Genomic DNA, 20,621 nt, shown 5'->3' on the forward strand with positions numbered 1-20,621 from the left:
TGCAGCTCTGGAGGTGGCGGCTGCTGCAGCTCTGGAGGTGGCGGCTGCTGCAGCTCTGGAGGTGGCGGCTGCTGTCTGAGCCACCACAGGCCCCGCAGGTCCCATCGCCACAGACACAGCTCTGGCTGCTGTGGTAGCAGCGGTGGCAGCAGTGGCTGCTGTGGCAGCAGTGGTGGCAGCAGCTGCTGTGGCAGTAGCGGTGGCAGCAGTGGCTGCTGTGGAAGCAGTGGGGGCAGCAGCTGCTGTGGCAGTAGCGGTGGCAGTAGCCAGCAGTCTGGAGGCTGCTGCTGACCTGGGCCATGAGGACCTCAGACAAGCAATGGCGGAGGAACTGAAGTGCAGAAGACCTGCTCTGGCCTGCTGCTTGCTCTTGCTCCTTCTTCTCAGTATCCTCCACATCCCAGGCTGTAAGATGCCAAAATCTTCCTGTGGAATGTTCTTAATTTCCTCCCCCCTCCTCCCTGGGTGCTCAGGCCCCGTCTTCTTCCGTATTACAAAACAATAAAGTCTTTCCTATGGGGCCTCAGTAGACTCTTTCTTGTTTTTCTTGTCTGTTTGTTTGTTTGACCACTGTAAACCCTACAAGTTTATGTTGGCAGCTAGGGCTCAGCCCTGTGCTGGCTGGGACTGAAGCCCGGCCCAGGCATGTGGGTCAGGTGGCCTCACAGAGGTGGAACATGAGCTCTGGGCTGTCCTTTGTGTAGGTGGCCCTCTTACGAGCACACACATGTTTTCTCTAATCTTATATCAATCACTCTGGTACTTTCGTAAGAACTAAGATAGTATTGCTTGACCAGTAAGGAGTAAAGACTTAGAAACTTCTAGCACTCTTCATAGTAGTAAAGTCTGGGACCAGCCATGGACCATGGAAGGTAAGAGGTACCTGAGGAGAAGCTTACTCTTAGGACAGCAGTTTGATATTAAATGGATGAGCTAAATCAACAGAAACCATACAGAAGTGTATCTGCATTGCAAAGGAGATACGAAGCAATAGCGAAGGGTGACAGGATTGGTGTGGTTCTGGCTTTACCTCAAGAGTGCTGGGCTACTTCTCAGGCTTGCTTGGCAACTTTGTGTGGATCTTCATTTCTGTAAGAGCGCTGGGGTCAAGAAGAGACCTTACCATCACGAAGGCAAAAGATGCTCAGGCTCCCAAAATGGTTTTTGTAGAGGATGATGCTTATTTCCATTTATGTAGATTTTGAAACTTTTTTTTTGTTACATCACTGAAAAGGATAATTCACTGGTGACACATGTGAATTGGAGACAACACATATTCTCTCAATAAAATCCTGATTCTGTGGCCTTGAATAAGTCATGAACTTCTCTGTGCTTTATGTTACTCCTTGTAAAAAGGGGAATCATAAAAGTCGTTGCCTAAGTCATAGGCTGTTGGGAAGATTAAATGAGTGAGGTTGTGTCAGTGATTTGGGGACAGCTGAAGAGCTTTCTTGTCACACAACATTTTGCATCAGGTTTTCATACCAACTTTGTAATTCTCCACCGCTCACTCACTGGGTTCCAAAAATTTAATTCATTCTGAATGCACTTCATAATTTAAGGAACTCTGATTCTCATTCCCAGAGTTAACATCGACGCCCCCAGTTAAAGTTCAGCTTCATATGACTGCTTTCACTTCAGTTGTCATCTGTACACAGGGCTCCGAGGATATTCATCCTTCTGCCTAGATGGTGGCAAATCCAGAGGTTCTATGAACCCCTCTTGCATTCACTAGAATAACTCAGGACTTAGGAAAGTGTTTTACCTATGATGATAGGTTTATTATTAAAACTACAGTGCAGGAATAGACAATATGGTATGCTTATATCCACACCCCATCTAAATATTACTCTCCTGTGTTCTCAGAAGGTAACATTATGGAGGCACTGGCAGAAGGTGATATCTAAAGAAAGGTATCTGGAAAGAAACACTTCTACCTGTGGATATAAAGAGCACCCATTCATTTGTTCATTCATTCATTCAGGGCCCAATCATTTACGTGTTCTCCAAAGCTGTTCATCTTTCTGTCTATGGATATAAAGCTCAGTGAAGTCTAGTATAGGTACTGTTCTCAGTAGGGTTTCATCTGGAAAAGCAGAAAAGCATACATGTGGGCATCATGCTGTCCTGAGGGAAGAGCGTGTTAGTCCAGTCATGGTACTTTCTTACAGCACCCAGTAGAATGTGCATTGTTTACATAGATATCAAGGAAACGTGCTAATCTTTATGACAAAAACATCTTGCAAAACTCGAGACCAAATTAGACATTACATATCTATTGACTTAATGAAAGAATAAATACATGAAGGCAGAATGTCTGGCCTGAAGCAGGATTGTGGTGTGGATAAGCTTAGCAGTTTGTGGCTTTGAGGATTCCTTTGGGCCACTGCCCAGGGAGATCCTAGAGCCTCTGGGTTGGGAGTATAAGAGTATCATTCCTATCCGGGGATGTGAAAGTGGCTATTTTACATACACAGGTCATGCTTCACTCCTGGGAATACAGCAGACCTTGCATAAAAAGGCCCGTGCTGGGCTTCTGGGATTCTTAGTCTGAAAAGCCCACTTAGCAGAGATGGCTCCTACTTTCTCCACAGAGTCAAGGCGCCAAGGGAAAGAAAACTGCATGAAGACAAGAGGGCAGAACCTTTATTCCTGGTAGTTAGAAGGAGGGTAGGTGGGAAAGTTGAAGGGATGACACAGATCAAGATGCACTGTACACATAAATTGCTTTGTTAAATGGCAAAAATTCAATACATAATCTGAAATTAAGAAAATTGAGAGAATGGGTGGGGTGAGAGAATGGGTGGGGTTGAAAGGGGTGACTTTGATCAAGAGACACAGTACTCATAAACTGCTCTGCTGAATGTCAGAGCCATGGTACAATTACCTAAAGATTTAAAAAGAGAGAGAGAGAGAGCAGAAAAGAAGACAGAGGGGGAAGGGAAGCTATCAGTTGGGTCTCAGGAGGAAGTACAGTTTTTTTTTTTCAATCTGCAGATCCCTGAGTTTTCAGTGTCACCTTCGTCTAAATTACCCATTAGAAAGTCAATATTCTTGGATATGCTATTTTTCTCTCCAGATAACTTTGAATGTAGGAGGGCATAAAATGAGTAATGAACCTATTTACTTTGGGAGAAAGGAGGCTTATATGTATGGCTGACTTTACAGCCCAGGTTAGAACACCTCAGTGGAAGTAATATGAACTGAAGACAGAAATAGGATTTCATGTCCTCTGAATTGGTTTTCAAATCCCTTTGAAGATCTTGGTCCATGAACCTGCTAGTTGTTTACAGTTGGTTTCTACGAAAGCCAGGAAGAAGGAAATAACAATACACAATCCTTGGAATGATAAGCTAATTTCTATTCCTTTGTTGACTGAACTTTCTCCCCAAAGTCCAGTCCACCGTACTATCAGCAATGCCAGTCCCTTCCCCAAACATCACCCAAATTTCCAGTCCCAAATGTCTCTGCAAATGTCCTCTGAGGTGTCCACATCAAACCAACGCCCAGCTTCATGAGTACTTCCAGTCATTCAGGGAGCCACCTTAGGCCTGAGACACCACAGGCCCCACCTCCTCCTTGTACTGAGGGCACCAGAGCTCCCATGCTGTGGGGGGGGCCCTAGGGACCCCTGGTGCTGCATGGGGCCCCTGCTAAAAACCAAGGCCTCAGCAGGCCCTGCTGCTCACCTACAAAGAAGCAGAAGTGGGAGGAGTCAAGTGAACATCCACCTTCCTTTTGGATTTCCCAGCCCTCACATTCATTCTGCTGTCTTGGAGTTTAAGATGCTGAAAGGAACTCTTCTCTGAGAACTCATCCCTGTGTTCCACACACACACACACACACACACTCGTGACCCCCTGATCTCACACCTCTGCAACCCTCCTCAGAACCCCCAGGTTCTAACTCATACCAGAAGAAACCTGCTCCTTGCCTTAATTTTCACATTGACCAGTGGTCCTCAGGCAATGGGGCTCCATTCACTTTCATGCATCTCAGGGAGCACAAGGCTTTGTCCAGGCCTCCTCTATGTCACAAACCCAGAGCAATTCGGTGACCTCATCATTTTGTCTGTGGATGTGTCCATCTTCCCTTCTTTGGGTTCTGAGGACCAGAAATGTGACATCAGTTTAGGGGCAGCAACTCCTATGCTTTCTGTGGCTTGTATCAATGTAAAGAATACTGTGCTGTTAACTACCTTTGATTTTTTTCACAATACTCATTGTAAAATAAGCAAGACAATGGAATGAGAAATGAAGCATTGTGGTAAGACTTGGAGGGACCACCTGGAATGAGACCTGAACCTTGGGTGAAGCTCCAGACCTTTTCATTACACTTCCTGTCACATGATCGGCCTCTGGGATTTCATATTACAAAGAATTTTGGCTCATCGAAAACTGTTTCTGAAGTGATTATTTTCCATTAGGTGAGCTCACGATGCAATAAAGTGTCTGTAATGCGAAGTAATAATCATAATATAATGGTGATAATAAGATGATTACCTACATTGAGCACCAATTCATGACTTGACTCCACACGTCATTTACAGCAACCTAAGAGGTGAGTATTATTTATGTGATGAAACTCACCAAAGCTCAGAGAGAATAAATGACTTGCTCCACCAGGCAGCTGGTTGGAGGGAGTGCCGTAGGATCAGCTCAGACATGTCTGGTCCTGTGAGACCTTGCCATCTCTCTATCATGTCTTGGCCTCCTAATGATTTTTATTCTTTATGGTCAAATATGCTGATGATTGACAGGTGTTCCTGATCTGTGTCCTGGGTTGAGATACATAGTCTCCACCTCTGTGTCCGTGGATCCACTCTAGCTTTCAAATACCATCTTCCCCAGGACACCTCAGGATGGGTCGTATCATACTTTTCCTTAAAATAGTTGCCAAGACCCAAGAATGGAGCCATGCGTGAGCTGGCCTCTTCTTCCTGCTCTCACATCACTGGCTGCTCCACAAACTGGCTGCAATCCCTCCTGTCCACCACCTATCCCTTTGTATATGCTGTCACTAGTTCTAGAATGTTCTCCACACTCCTTTGCTCCTTTTCAGTCTTTCTTATGTTTTTATTTACTCATAAAAAACTCTTTCTGGCTCGGCACTGGTAGCTTACAACTAATTCCAACTACTCAGGAGGCTGAGATCTGAAGATCATGGTTAATGCCAGCCCAGGAAGGAAAGTCCTTGAGACTCTCATCTCCAATGAACCACCAGAAAACCAGAAGTAGAACTGTGGCTCAAACTGGTAGAATGTTAGCCTTGACCAGAAAGAGGTCAGGGACAACACCCAGGCCCTAAGTTCAAGCCCCATGACTGACCAAAAAAGAAAAGAAAAAAGAAAAAGAGAAAAAAGTTGTCTCATAAATCAGCCCTTTATCCAACAGCCAGACTTAGATGGAAGGAAAATGTAAGGAAAGGGGTTGGGTCATAATATTTTTTTTTGGCTTTGAAAGACTGTCTGTATTTAAATTTGAGCTGTGGCTCAAAGTGATAGAGCACTAGCCTTGAGCAAAAGAGCTCAGGAACAGTGCCCAGGCCTGGAATTCCAGCTCCATGACCAACAAACAAGACAAGTAACAAAACAAAACAAAAAACCCTTTCTGCTTTCACAACTTTTCCAGTTCCATCATATAGTAAACATGCATATATTAAACATAACTTGTAGTCTATCTAAAATTCAAATTCAGCCAGGAACTCTTCATTTTCATTCATACATCTGGAAACTCTACTTCAGCTACTAGCTTCTTTGTGCCACAGGCCACTAGGTTATGTTTCCATTCTGTTGCTGGTGTGAGGGTCTTTCCAAACAGGAAGGTGAAATGTCTGGAAGGCTGTGCCACCTGATGCTTCTTCCTCTAACTCTTTCCTTTTTGTGTTTCTTATTTATATGGTCTGTCTCCAAGACCTGATCATGCTATAGTACCGTTGTCTATTTAGCTCTACATTTTCCTTGTTAGACTGTAAGAATCTTGAGGACAAACACTTTAGTTGGTGTTTAGAGATTGTTGAGTGACTGGATGGTGATTGCTCCCAATACAATTCTAGGAACCAGAAAGGAAGCCCTTCTGCTCTGTTTATTAACTCTTCTTTGCTCTCTTTGTCACGGCCTTTGAGTACATACACCTGTATGGCAAAATCCTGTAATGCTATATAGTAACTTCACCCTGGTTGTCACCTATGCACTGTGTAGTTTGATGCACATTGGATCTGTTAAACCTGGGCTTGGGGAGAAAACTTAATGGCACCCATGCGTCCATGTAAACCCTTGATCTTTTTTCAATATACTCAGGCCTAGAATTTACATAGAAAGAGTAAAAGGTATCTGTGATCACCGATACAGCCTCCATTTCAGGGCTGAGTCCCCCAGCCTCCATTACAGTGATGCAAAGAAGACTGTAAAATGGTACAAAGGGGAAAGCGTCTTCTTCAGCCTTTGCACATCTCTGTAGCAGAGGGAGTGTCCCGGTTCTCAGGATCAAGGGAGCACTGGAACACAGCTAGATTGACAAAGCAAAGATGCCAAAGATCCTAACTTCGGAGAAGTGTCTATAACAATACATAGAGTACATCTCGATGTATCTCTAATTTAAGGTAACTTTATCTCATCACATATCTAGAAGCCTCTGTTGTGAGATAACTTGGCAACAAACTTGGTCCTGCCATTTCCAAGCTTGTGACCTGTAACAGCTTTTCTTTAGAATCTCTGTTCTCTATTATAAAATAATAATAATTATATATGTCACATTCTCGTAAAAATTAAGAGTTAATGTATACCAAAACCTCAGACAAGAGACAGTAATATAGCAAGTCCTTGATGAATTATCCCTATTTCTATGGAGGCTGTACTGCTGTCAGTGCCATTCTTAATTTATACCATTTATCCTTCCTTATTTAAGAAATTATAGTCTCATTTTTGTCTTTTATTCTGTATTTTATTAAATATTATAGTTTCTAGATATTCTTATATTAATCTCTTTTGATAGTTTTTCACTTTTGAAAATCACTTTATGATTATCATTTATTCATAGATTTATGACATTATGTTTCTGACAATTTATATTTCAGCATATACTACTATTTATGAAGAGTCCCATCTATCTAAAAAGCCTTGATATATTTGCCTAAAATATTGTAAACCTCATTTCAGAAATAACGTTTGCCTTTCACACACCTTTCTTTCTCTTTCTTTCTTTCTTTCTTTCCTTCCTTCCTTCTTTCTATCTTATCTTCTGTTTAAAATATTGTGGATCTTAATATAGCCTTTATATGTTGTCATGTATCCCTTTAGTATATTTTAACATATAATGGAAAGAATTAATCAATAAGCTTCAAAATAAAGCACATAGTAGGCTTATATGTAGATGTGTGTGGTGTGTATATATTTGTATAAGTGAGAAATAGATGATTTAAAAACATAGCATTGACAGTGAAATGAATCATATGCCCTGTAATAATGTCTTTCTTGGATTTAAAGTTTTACACACAACAACTTGTTTTCCTTGAGGAACTCACAGTTAGTGTGCAAGACAGGAATGTAAATAAGCAAACACATGATAGTCTCAATGATAGGTGTGCCTAAAATGCTGCCATTTCGGAGTGAATCATGGCTCTGGGAGTCAAGGGACACCACCAAGACCGTGTCACTGGGGCTGTGTCAAACAGTGAGCAATAGTTCCTGTGTGGAAAAGAGATGCAAGCGTTTGCAAAGGTCTTCTGTCACGAATGTATCAAGGCATGTTTAGAGAATGCAAACCAATTTGTGTGGTTGCATTGGAGGTTGTGTGTATGAGCGGGAGCGGGGGGGGTGAGTGAGAGACAGTGATAAAGATGGATGTGAGTCTGGAGGGGTAGGATGTACTCAGCTGATGAAGCAATTTGTGTTTTGGCCAAAAAGTCTGAATGTCTTTCCGATAGATAATGGAAAACACATGAAATAGAATAAACAAGTTTATTATTATTATTTTTAAGATACTTACTTTGGTGGTTACTTCCAGTTAAAGGCTGGAAACAGAGAAGCAGTCAAGAGATCATTGAGCCATGTGAGACACCATGAATTCCTGGGGCAGAGCAGGGACTGTAGGGGTGGTCATTAAGGGGAATATTGAGAAGAAATTATAAGATGAAATGAAGAGGGTGGGGGACTGAATGTGGGAGTAAGCTAGAGAGAGGATCAAGAAAGGCTCCAACTCTGTGACAATGAACTTTAAGAGAAAGTATATTCTAAGAGGGTGGGGGAGATCAGGAATTATTCTTGTCTATATTCAATTGGTTGAGCCATAAAGCCAAAATATCATCACCATCACCACCACCACCACCACCACCACCACCACCACCACCATAATCATCATCATCTAAAGACATACATGTTAATACGAAAGACCATGTTGAAACTATCTAAAGGCACTATTTGAAGATACTTTTAAAGAAGGGATGTCCTTTGGAAGAATCTTTAGCCTTGACTGAATAAAGACTCTACCATACGTATCACTGCCTTTAGATCATCTCAGTACAGCTTCTTGTTGTTCAACCCGTAATGGCATTTTGAATTCTAGAGCCAGAGGAGGGAGTGTGACTCACTTCTGAAATCACTTTGTTGACAACTCTAACATCTAACCCTCCTGATGTCTGCAAGATTTAACATCTAGGCCTCCCCTCACTTCCACTCTTCTCTGGAAAAAAGAAGAAGAGGGTTACAGTGTTCTCCTGGCCCAATAACTCATGCTCTAGTGATTTAAGACATGTGAACCAAGGCCAACTTCATGCCCATCCTTCTACTCATCTATCATTCATCCTTCAACAGACTTCATAATATGTTGGGATATAGGGATGCAAAAAAGGAGAAAGATCGATATTTTCCTTTCGAAATGTATACCTTCAATTAAAAAAAAAGAGTATGGTAGATTCAGCCAAGAGGATTCAATAATTAACACCTGGGTGAGCTCAGCTGGTTAATTTTCCTTGCTCTATGCTTTTCAGACTAGCTTCCTAGTGAATATCAGTTCCTGGGTTTGCCTAGATTCAAGAACACTTCCGCAGGCATGTGTAATCAGAAAAAGAATATAATAATAATAGGACCAGAGCTACTTGGGATGTAAACCCTCCAGGGTTTAAGTTCTTGAATATGTTCATTTCTTGTTGCTTTACAGTCGTCAAATGTGGAGTGTAGACCTTGTACTTTCTGATATTTTTCCTGTCATAGGGTTTGACCTTGGTACCTGGGTGCTGTCTCTGAGCTCTTTTGATAAAGGCTAGTGCCCTACCACGTTAAGCCACAGCTCCACTTGCAATTTTTGAGTGGTTCATTGGAGTTACCAGTCTTATGGGGACTTGCTTAGCTGGCTTTGAACCATGATCCTCAGATCTCAGCCTATTGAGTAGCTAGGATTATAGGTGTAAGCCACTAGTGTCCAGCTAGATTTTTGTTTTGATGACATTCTAAAAGTCTAGGATCCCTCAAAAATCTGACATTGAAATTTGAGAGCCCTTTGGATGGAGTGGAGGGATCCAGATAGGATCTGAGCCACACTGAGCAGTCTGCGCCATGGGAGAGACCGCACAGACATGACTGGCATGTGCAGGTAGGCTACTAAGCACTTTCATGCCCATTAACTGATTTAATCTTCCTGAGAACCTCCTGGTGAAGTAAACATTGCTACTTCCACCTTCATATGAGGAAGCCAAAGCCCAGAGAGCTCAATAGCTAATTAAGGGTTAAGTGTTTTAAATCAGTTTCCTTATTTAATTTGTACAAGATTTCTATATCTTTTTCTAAGTCCTCCTCGTCTTCCTCCTCCTCCTCTTCCCCCTTGTCCTTCTCCTTCTTTCTTTTTTTTATGTTATAGGTAAGAAATCTGAGGCCCATGGAGGCTAAGTAGATTTCACCCCATTAATCACTAATAGAGCACAAAGTCTTCCTAAAAATCTGACCTATCAATTCACAAGCTTGGGCAGAATCTAAATGTCTACAAAAGCAAGAGATTGACAGAGACAAGTGAAATGACTCAGGCAGAGGGATTGTGTCATATTCTTTTAAACAACATTAGATAAATAGGAACACAAGAAGAATAATACATTAGATAAATAGGAACACAAGTAGAATAATGCAAGGAATTTTCACTTCGAATTGCATTGTCAACACTATCAAGAATGGTGGAGTTTGTGGAATGGAAACCCCTTACCCTATCCAAGGGAAGCAGCTGTCACTCAGGTTGATGGAAGGCAGTTTCATTCATGACAGCTCTTCTGATTTGAGAAGAGTTAGAAGCCTAGAGTCTTATTTTTTTTTGGGGGGGGTCCGGTCATGGGGCCTGAACTCTGGGCCTGGGCACTGTTCCTCAGCTCTTCAGCTCAAGGCTAGCTCTCTACCACTTGAGCCACAGCGCCACTTCTGGCTTTTTTTTCTTTTTGCTTATGTGGTGCTGAGGAATCGAACCCAGGGCCTCATGCATGCTCTACCACTGAGCCACCTTCCCAGCCCCAGAAGTCTAGAGTCTTAAGGAAAATGTTCCTTATGGATAAATGTGAATAATTATTTCTTATTTTTATTATCCTCTCTAAGCACTTGTATAAAGGGTTTTGAAGTCAATAAATCAGTTTATAAGCACTATATTTCTTGATCAGTGCCACCCCTTCCATCATTCTCCCCCATCTTTCCCAACCCCATCCACATCCTTAAATTACATGGTTCCATTGTCACATACATACATTGATTGTCTTTATGATGCAGTCAAAACATACAAGGATATGCATCTTGTCCATATGTGGCTCCATGAATTTCTGTTCTGCACTGTGGGGTCTCCAAGGACTTCTCCAGCATTGTCTATCTTTGCTGCTCTCATAAAATAAAATATTTCATTGTGTGTGCCTATAGATAACATACATGCCTTGATAAAAATAGGCAAGCAAGTAGACAAATACATAGACAGGCTTTGTTCTTATAGATTATGCCCTTGACTTTTCAAAGAGCTAATAGAGACATGCATAAAACAAGAGTCCTCTGGTATCTGATTAAATAAATTATGATTAACCTAAAAATAGTACTATTGTGTGACAGTATTCGAACACCTCCTGCACAGCCAGCACAGGACAGGGATGTAGCAGGTGGCCACTGGGCCTGCTGTGTCTGTAGCTTATGGTATGCATTTATTCTGAATGGATGTTGGGTATTTGGGGTTATCATTCAAATAGTTTTGTATAAAAATAATTGCCTTGAGTTTCATGACAATCACGAAGGGAGTTTTAATTATATCAACTTTGAAGAACATAGTTTAATACCTAGCTTGGTTATAGAGGCCACATAACTGTAAGGAGTCAACTTAGGATATCAGAGTGAGGGTGATTCCACATACTCTTTATTCTATAGAGTTGTCTCTTGGGGTAATTTTAATTGCTTTAAATTGGGAAGTCTTTCATTTTTATTTTATTTTTTTAATTTTATTTTATTTTATTTGTGAACATACTGTAAAGAGGGGTTACAATTGCATGGGCAGGATAATGCGTACATTTCTTACCAAGCATTGCAGCCTCCTCCTTTGTTAACCTTCCCATCCCTTCCCAGCCTCCCCCCTCCCCCCCATCCCAATCCTTCTCCTTCCCCCCTACCCCCCACCCCCTTCTCCGCCCCCCCGCACCGAAAGTCTTTCATTTTTAATCTCTATGTGGTAAGAATCTGAGGCAGGTAGAAAGATAGTGAATAGAATCATCTTTCAGGAGAGAAGGTTCTTTGGCTACTCTTCATCATCCTTATTCCCTGGTCCTCTAGGATGGGGAGCAAGCTGCTAGAGTGAAGAAGGAGGAAAGAAAGAAGAATCCACTCCTTCATAGTTTGGAAGCCTTGACACCAAGGCAAGGCACTCCCAAGTCTGTAGGTGACTGCGAGGACAGACACACAGGGAGGGAACCACACTAGCTAATGGAATGCTAACTGGGGTGATGAGCCAGGTAGATGCCAACTAGCTGCCTCATGTCCTAAGGCAGACCTAGAATCCTTTATATAAAGACAGCTGTCTACCCAGATGCCTCAGCCTGAATGACCGTGTGCCTGCTGAGGAGGGTAAGTCTGGGAGCTGAGTCCTGGGGGTTGAGGTGGTATGATGTTTGCGAGGGGTCCCGGATTCATGGAAGTGAGGCACAGTTCAGTGGGGAGCTGAGGAAGAGTGGGACAGCATCCTGAAGAAAACATCCTGGTGGGCTTTTAAGATACATTGGAAGACTATTTGTAGAGTTTATCAGAAAAAATAGTGCTGGGAAGTCAGTGTGTTTGTCTTTGGTAAACTTGGCCTTCTCCTTCAGGATGTTTTTCCCTTATTGGGACTTGTCTTCCCTGGAAAAGACACATTAGCAATTTATATTTTGTGAGCAGAGTCATCTGAGAGAGGTTGTTTTCCCAAGGGTACATTTATAGATGTTCTCTTCAAATAGAAAATGTATAGCTTTGACCTTCATTGTTCAATATTTTGGAAACTTACTGAGAAGGGTTTTGTTGGTTGAGCCAGTTGTCAAGTCAGCCCCTTGCTGTGCTGGTCATTGTACATGAACAGGTAAACTGGAAGAGGGGAGGGTGTGCCAGATGCTGTGCTTCCCCCCTGACTACATGTGAGATCATCGTTAATGCTTATAGATACCTCAGGCAGGATCTGTAATGTTCCCACTGGGTAGATTCTTATATGGCTAAAATATCAGTCTTGTGATTAAGAATTACATTTTAGGGGCTAACCCTTTCCTGACTCTTAGAAGGGTCAGAAAGGAAAGATTTCTGAAGCCAGCAAACTGTCACACTCTGTATGATTACCAACAGCAGCCTATCCCGACAAGTCACCATGTAGATCCTTTTCCATGATGGCAGTGTTTTGCCTAAGCATATGTTGTGGGTAATTCCCAGGAGGATCTGCTTAGATGAATTCGCCTAAAAAAGGAGCGAATACAAAGGAGCAAGTATTTAATCTTGGGGTTGAGCTGTCCAGCCATGGATCAAATCTCTTACTTTTTAGTGGAAGCTTTGATGTTCTGTGGATATAGACGGTGCTTGTGCCCTTGATCCTATGTGATCATTTGCACATATGTGTACAGACATGCGTGCTGTCGATATGGCTATGCGAGGAAATCCAAGCTCCTGTAGTTTTCAGGTTAGACTACAACATTGGACACACAACCTGTGTACTCTGCTTCCCTCGCAGGAAGGGCGTTTTGCGCTCTCTGGTGGTAGACTCTGGTATGTCCCTCCTGTAGGAAAAGAGGCTAAACATCCCTAAAGCTGGCTATTCAGGATGTCAGACCTATTGGCCCATCTAAGTCAGCAAGGATCCTTGGGAGAAGGCTGAGAGCAGAGGAAGAGTGTCTAGGAAAGACGCCAGATGCCTGCTCCTCGATTCTGACCCCTCCTGACTAACTCACACCCTCTTGAACTCCATCTCTCCACTCCTCACCCCCCAGGTCCCGCTCACCCACCCACACCAGGACCATGTGTGACCAGCAGCAGAGTCAGTGCTGCGTGCCGATGCCCCAGTGCTGCGTCAAGGGTTCCTCCTTTGGCCCCTCCCAATTCTCCAGTGCCAATGGCCAGGTGGTGGTCCAAGCCCCTTGTGAGGTGCGAATTTTAGAATGCCCTGCACCGTGCCCAGTTCAAGTTTCCCAGGCTCCGTGCCAGTCTAAGACCACCCAGGGAAAAGGCCAGGCTCCCTGCAAGACTAAAACCACTCAAGTGAAATGCCAGGCTCCATGCAAGTCTAAGACCCCTACCCAGGTCAAGGGTCAGGCCCCTTGCCAGAGTCAAGTCTCCTGTGTGCAGTGCCAGGCTCCGTGCCAGCCCACCATCTCCTACGTGCAATACGAAGTCCCTCAGCCCGCTCAGACCTGCTATGTAGAATGCGCTCCTGTGTATTACACAGAAACTCGTTACGTGGAGTACCCGATGCACACCACCTACGTACCGGCTCCAGTTCCGCAGGCTGTCCCTGCATACGTGCAATGCTCCCCCATGGGCCAGGCTCCAGGGAACTTCTCCAGCCAGGGCCAGTATGGGGGCTCCTACGGTAGCTGTACCCCTCAGTTCCCATCTCGGGCTTCCTACAGCAGCTGCGGGCCCCAATTCCAGCCCCAGCGCCAGTCCCAGCCTTCCTACAACAGCTGCGGGCCCCAATTCCAGCCCCAGCGCCAGTCCCAGCCTTCCTACAGCAGCTGCGGGCCCCAATTCCAATCGCGACCTTCCTACAGCAGCTGCGCACCCCAGCGTCCATCTCGACCTTCTTTTAGCTCCTGTGCACCCCAATACCAGAGCCAGGGCTCCTACGGGAGCTTCACCGGGCAGCGTCGGTCTCGGAGCACCGGCCGATGCCTCCCAGCGCCGCGAAGGCTGCAGCCTCCCTACCGCAGCTGCTCCCCGCCGCTCTGCCGCCCCGAGCCCGGCTACGGCAGTTGCCTCGCGCCACGGTGCTCGTCGGGCTCCCCCAACTACTGCACCCCGCCCCGCCGCTCGGAACCCATCCACGCCAGCCAGTGCCCCCCTCGGGGCCGCCCTTCCTGCGCGCAGAGGTGCGGGCCCAGGTGCAGAATTGAGATCTCCTCGCCCTGCTGTCCCCGGCAGGTGTCCCCGCAGCGCTGTCCCGTGCGCATTCCCCCATTCCGAGGCTCCTCTCAGAGCTGCGCCCCGCGGTCCTCCTGGGGCACCTCCTGCCCGGACCTCAGGCCACGCCCGCTCCCCCGGTCCTGCCCCCCTCCGCAGTGTCGGGAGCCGCCGGCGCCCAGATACCCGCCGCGCGCGCCACGGCCCTGCCCACGCCCGGAACCGCGCCCGTGCCCCCCACTACGGCGATTCTCAGAGCCCAGTCTGGGGCCGGAGCCGTGTGCAGCTCCGCGCCCAGCTCCACGGCCGCGCCCCATGCCGTGCGAGAACCCAGAGCCCCCGAGACCGTGCCCGCAGCACTTCGAGCCCCCGGAGCCCCCGCGACCATGCCCGCAGCACTTCGAGCCCCCGGAGCCCTGTTCTCCTTCCCGGCCCATCCCGCTCCCAGCGCCGCCCTGCTCGAGCTCGGAGCCCTGCGGCGGAGAGCCTGTCCTCCGCTGCCCCAGCCCCTGCTCCGGCTCGAATCCCAGGCCGTACCCAGGAGACCTAGGCTGTCATGAGTCCAATCCATGTCGCCTGGACACTGAAGGCCCCTGCTCGTACAGTTACAACCAGGGACAGGAGGGCGGTTCTGGCTGCGGATCTGGAGACGTCTTCCCAGAACCCCAGGGTCCTGGGGGCTGTGGAGACCAAGACAGCAGCTACTCTGGGGTGAATGGAGGGGGTTACTCTGGGGTGAAAGGCGGGGGCTTCTCTGGGGTGAGTGGAGGGGGTTACTCTGGGGTGAAAGGCGGGGGCTTCTCTGGGGTGAAGAGTGCGTATTTTTAAAGGAGCTGTGGATGGATGGGGGCCCTGCCCCCTGCTCTGGAAATATTGTTCTTCTAGCAGCCACAGCTCCCAGAGCGTGCTTGGTAACATTTCTGCAAAATATTTAGAGGCTCTCCGCCTGAACCCCTTTGCATATATCTCTCAGCCTCCGCACACCTGTGTATCAGACATCACCGCAGTCTCTCCTATGCGACTCCTCCTTTCTGCACCATCTTGGATTCTAGCCAGACAAGCCTGGGTGCTGCTAGGGTGTTTCTTGGGTGTTGCTCAGAACATTCCTTAGCTGTCCTTCCTTCCTTTCTTCCAAGGCTCTGCTCTAAGTCTGCTTGGATTATTTCTCTCCTGTTCTCTTGCATCTAAAATCCAGCCCATGCTTCGGTACCTTTTTCTCGGAGCGTGTTCTTCTGTTTTTGTGTCTGCTGCTCTGGTCTGTTCTCACGCTCAGGAGTCTGTGCTGACCTAGAATTCATTGTATCAACTTACATCACCCATTGGGCGTCTGCTTTGCCACCTCGCTTGCCTTGTTGCTTCACTTTTCAGGCATGTCTGTCTGTTCTGTCTGAACTGTAAACTCCCATCAAAATGGATCAGAGAATCCCTGAATTTTTGTGCCTGTCTTGAGACAAGTTCTCTTCCGATGACCAACTGTAGGAACTTAAGCAAAAGGAGATGTGTGACAATAAAGACATGATATACTCACAGCCTGAGTCCTGAGTAATACCTGCTCTTTATTCCTTCCTGACTTGGTGAGGTTTGTGTGTGTGTGTGTGTGTGTGTGTGTGTGTGTGTGTGTGTGTTGCTGAGGACTGAATTCAGGGCCTTGCACTTGCTAGGCAAGTGCTTTTCCATTTGAGACACACCCAATCTGAGTGATTTTTTAAATTGTGATAAAATATATGCAATGTAAAATTGATCATTTAACCATTTTTTGTGTGTAGAATGGAATGATTGAGCTACCATCACTGCTATCCATGTACAAAATTCCTTTTATCATGGAGAACACAAACTCAGCACATCATAAACAATAGCATTGAATCCCTTACTTCCTTGAAACCCCTCAAAAGTACTAATCTACTTTCTAGCTCTATACATTTGACTGCACTGTTCTTATATCTACAAACAGACTGGCCTAATTCACTTACCATAATATTCTCCAGGGTCATCTTTGTTGTAGCCTGTGATTTAATGTTTATTCTTTTCTAGGATGCCTAATATTCCATTGCATATGTGTACATCAGACTTTATTAGTTCAGCAGTGAATGGGTAGACACTTGGCCTCCCACAGTTTGGCTACAGTTAATACTAGAAAACCAGAGATTGTTATGAGAAAAGAGGCATTTCTTCTAATAAGAGAAACACTGACTGCACAAGTTCATTTATTCAGACAAGAACATTTGTGGGTTGTCCTGGGGGAATAGACACTAATTATCAGGATGAGTAGCCTGCATATGCAGAGTAACTGGTTGCTGGTAGAAGGAAATAGTATTTTGGTATGCCTGATACCACCCCCCACCACCACCATGGCCTAGTGCTCCTCCACTCCCATGAGGATTGCTTCTGTGCAATCTATGGTTTTGTTTGTGTGTGCATCTATGTGCTTTCAAAACTCAGTACCTTCTTTTATTTTATTCTCAGTACTGGGTTGAATTGAGGGCCTTATGCTTACAAAGCAGGCACCGTAGCACTTGGCAATGCTCCTAGCCCCTTTATGCATTTATGCTGCTGATAGAATCATACTCTATACCAGGGCTAATCTACACTGTGACCTTCCTATTTGTATTTCCACGTATCACTGGGGGTGATAGGTATATACCATTGCTCCCCTGCCATTGGTTGAGTTTGGGTTATCACAAACTTACTTTTTGCCCAAGCTAATTATGAACTGCAATTCCCAGTCTTGGATTCTCAAGTAGCAAGATTTGGGGTCACTGCATCTGGGCACCACAGCTTAGGGCCTTTAAAACATGTTTGACCATTGGGTCTGTGACATCAGGAACATTTTATAGGATCTAACCATCCTTCAACACTAGCTTACATGACACTTACTGGTCATCTCTTCTGTTCTCCACCCTCCAGCATTTTCCTGATGACTTACTTCTCTGCTCCTTATCCTTATCTTCTGCATGAACTAGCTGAACAAAATGTGCACTGTCTGCAGAGAAGGACTTAGGACTCAAAAGTACAAGTAAAACCATTATAATGAAGACCTGCTAGGAGACTTGCCCTTGAATCTCACATTACTGCTAACAGGTGGCAGATAATTTTTCTGTTAGGAAAGTTTGATGGACAGTTGGCCATGAATGCATTCATTGCTCAAGCTCCAAGCAGTACAAGGCAGACATCAGGTCAGATTCCTATGGCTGATGTTCAGTCATGGTGTCTTGGAGCAAGGGTCTGGCATCCACATCCAAGTGAAAGTAAGAAAGATTGGCCTTAAAGATCATACCTCCACTTTGGAACCCTCCGAAATTCTCTATCCTATTTCTCTTTTTAAACCTACTTTCCTCTTCATTACAGAATAAATAGATTGCATCAGATGTTCTCGGAGGACCTGCCTGACTAGGTCTAAAACCCTTCTTTGGAGCAGATTATTATGAAAGAGTGAAATGATTTCGGTTACTCAACTGAAAACTCAGAATCTCAGAGATTCATTCCAGGCTGACTAAATTTGGATTCAATAGGACTTATAATCCTAGCTACTCAGGAGGCTGAGATCTGAGGATTGCAGTTTAAAGCCAGCCAAGGCAGGAAAGTCCAATTAACACCAGAAAACCAGAAGTGGCACTGTGGCTCAAGTGGTAGAGAGTTCGCTTTGAGCTGAAGAGCTCAGGGACAGAGCCCAGGCCCAGAGTTCAAGCCCCATGATGGACACCCCCCCTCCAAAAAATAATTCTGACAATCTGGAGGTAAAAACTATTGCTTTAATGAGTACCTAAGTATAAAGGCTTACTTAGTACAAAGTTGACTTTGGTCTTAGCATGGATAGGATGTGGACATGGTGGCAAAAATAGAACTGTTGTGGGAGGTTTTATGTAATGGTGTGTGAAGCCAAACATTCCATTCACTAGTCAAGAAGTAAGACCAAAGAGTTTCCTCCTCTGTGTTCATAAACCCATCAACCTCCCTGTAAGTAAAGCACTCATATTATATCTCATGAAGTGGGGCCCATCATAGTTTAAAGATGAAAGGGAAACAGGAACCCAGCCATGAACATCTATTCTTCACCAAACTATATAAGGGAGAAATTCCATATCCCACAATTTATTCTGCAGATTAAAATAGCTTTGGATGGATAACCAAATAGAAGTGCCAAGAGTCAGGGAATAGCTCAGTTGTTTATACTCAAACGCACAGGTCAGTAGTTCTAGTCATCTGAAAGACAGGCAGTATGCAGCTGGAAACTTTGTAGATGTGGAGGAGAATAGCTATGTGGTAAGCTGTACTTGATCCCTAGTCATAGAGTAGCTCTGAATTCTGGCATAGCAAGACAGCTTAGAGGATCCACAGAGCTGTGACTGAGACTGCACAGAAAGAAAGGGCCAGGCTTAATGACCTTTGTGCTTCCCATTGCCCAGGAACATCCAGCTCATTCTCCCAAAAGATGAAGCTTCCTGATATGAAAGGTGAAACTAGAATTTAGAAGACTGGAAAAAATTCAAAGATGTGCCAAATCCACGCCTCATCCCCATCATCAGATCTTGTCATAAGAATCCTGAGCCAGTTTAGCATCCTTCTGCTATTTCCTAGAGTTATATTCATCAGGGAGAAAAAAATCACTCAGTACCATGCACCAACACATTGTTTACTTGGCAAATATTTATTGGACCTCTGCTATCTGCCAGGAACTGTGATTGGTCTTTGATGTACAATCGTAAGAGTGTCAGACATGGGAGGTACAAGGTGATTGGTCAAGAGCCCAGGAAGCAACTATGACAAGTCAGAGATACAAAAGATGAGTGGGGATGAGGTGATCGATGGAGGAAGGAGGAGACTGTTCCAGGAAGAGGTAGCAGACTTAATGACATTCTGCCAACATGAATGACGATTTCAGGCAGTCCAAGGAGGAACAACCTTTGACTAAAGGATGTTTAAACATCTCTTGGTTATGGATGTTTAACCATTAGCTAAACACCTTTCTTGTTGCCTAACACTGTATGAATTTTTCTTTTGGTCGTACTGGGGATTAAATTCAAGATTTCTCACTCTACCACTTGAGCCATGTCTTTAGTCCTTTTGCTTTTGATTTGTTTTTCAGGTAGATCTCATGCTTTTGTCTGGGCCAGCCTCAGGCCATAATCCATCTGCCTCTGTCTCTTGAGAAGATAGGATTATAGAAGTATGCCACCATATTCAGCTAAGTTTTGAGACAGGGTATTGCTAACTTTTTTGGGTCCAATCTGACACCCTATTTCTACCTTCCAAGTAACTGAGATTACTGGGATATACCACTGTACCCAGCCTCATAGAAATATTATTTTTTTCTTTTCACATTTTTTGTCAAGGTGATATACAGAGAGGTTACAGCTACATAAATAAGGTAGTGGGTACATTTTTGTCATATTTGTTACCCTCCTCTCATTTTTCTCCTACTTTACCTCCCCCACCCTCCTCTCCAAGTTGTACAGATCATTTCCAACATATTGTCTTGTGCATATTGCTGTTGCATTGGTTCCCCCCTTGCCCTTTGACTCACCATTCTGTTGTTCCCCTTCCCTTCCATAATTCAGATAAACTCATCATATTTGATTTTGGTGCCCTCATAGAAATATGCTTATGTATCACAACTTCATCCTCCATCCTGTTCCACTGAACTTTTTAAAAAAAATCAACACTTCAAAGAAAGACTTGAAAAGAAAACAGTCTACCTTTTGAGTGACTTCAAGTCACACAGAGAGAGAATTGAACTGCAAACTTCTGATTCATCATGGTTTATCATGAAATTGATGTGATAACATCTAATATGATATAGATGGCAGTAAAGTTCAGCATTTATAATATAGATCAGCTGTCCTTGTAGATAAATGGGTTATGTACAGCTGAGTATGTGGGGGGAAAGGTCGATTGATTAAAATCCTTGTATGGGAGAAAGGTGAGATTGTGTGTGTCAGATGGTGACAATGTCTTGTTATCAATAGCTCTGCCTTATAATGTGCCACTGACAATGCATACTCAGGAATTTGTGAAGCCAGAGCTAAGGTGTGAGGCCAAGTTATGGTGACCAGCT

General features: G+C 44.6%; 1 protein-coding gene across 1 annotated transcript; it reads left to right on the forward strand.

The window, feature by feature from the left end:
- Positions 1-13,468: 13,468 nt before the first annotated feature.
- Kprp (keratinocyte proline-rich protein) lies at positions 13,469-15,397 on the forward strand. Its single transcript, XM_013015019.1, has one exon. The coding sequence runs from the start codon at positions 13,469-13,471 to the stop codon at positions 15,395-15,397; it is 1,929 nt and encodes a 642-aa protein (XP_012870473.1).
- Positions 15,398-20,621: the final 5,224 nt, after the last annotated feature.

The sequence above is a fragment of the Dipodomys ordii genome, unplaced genomic scaffold (genome assembly GCF_000151885.1).
Source record: "Dipodomys ordii isolate 6190 unplaced genomic scaffold, Dord_2.0 Scaffold26, whole genome shotgun sequence".
Classification (NCBI taxonomy): domain Eukaryota; kingdom Metazoa; phylum Chordata; class Mammalia; order Rodentia; family Heteromyidae; genus Dipodomys; species Dipodomys ordii.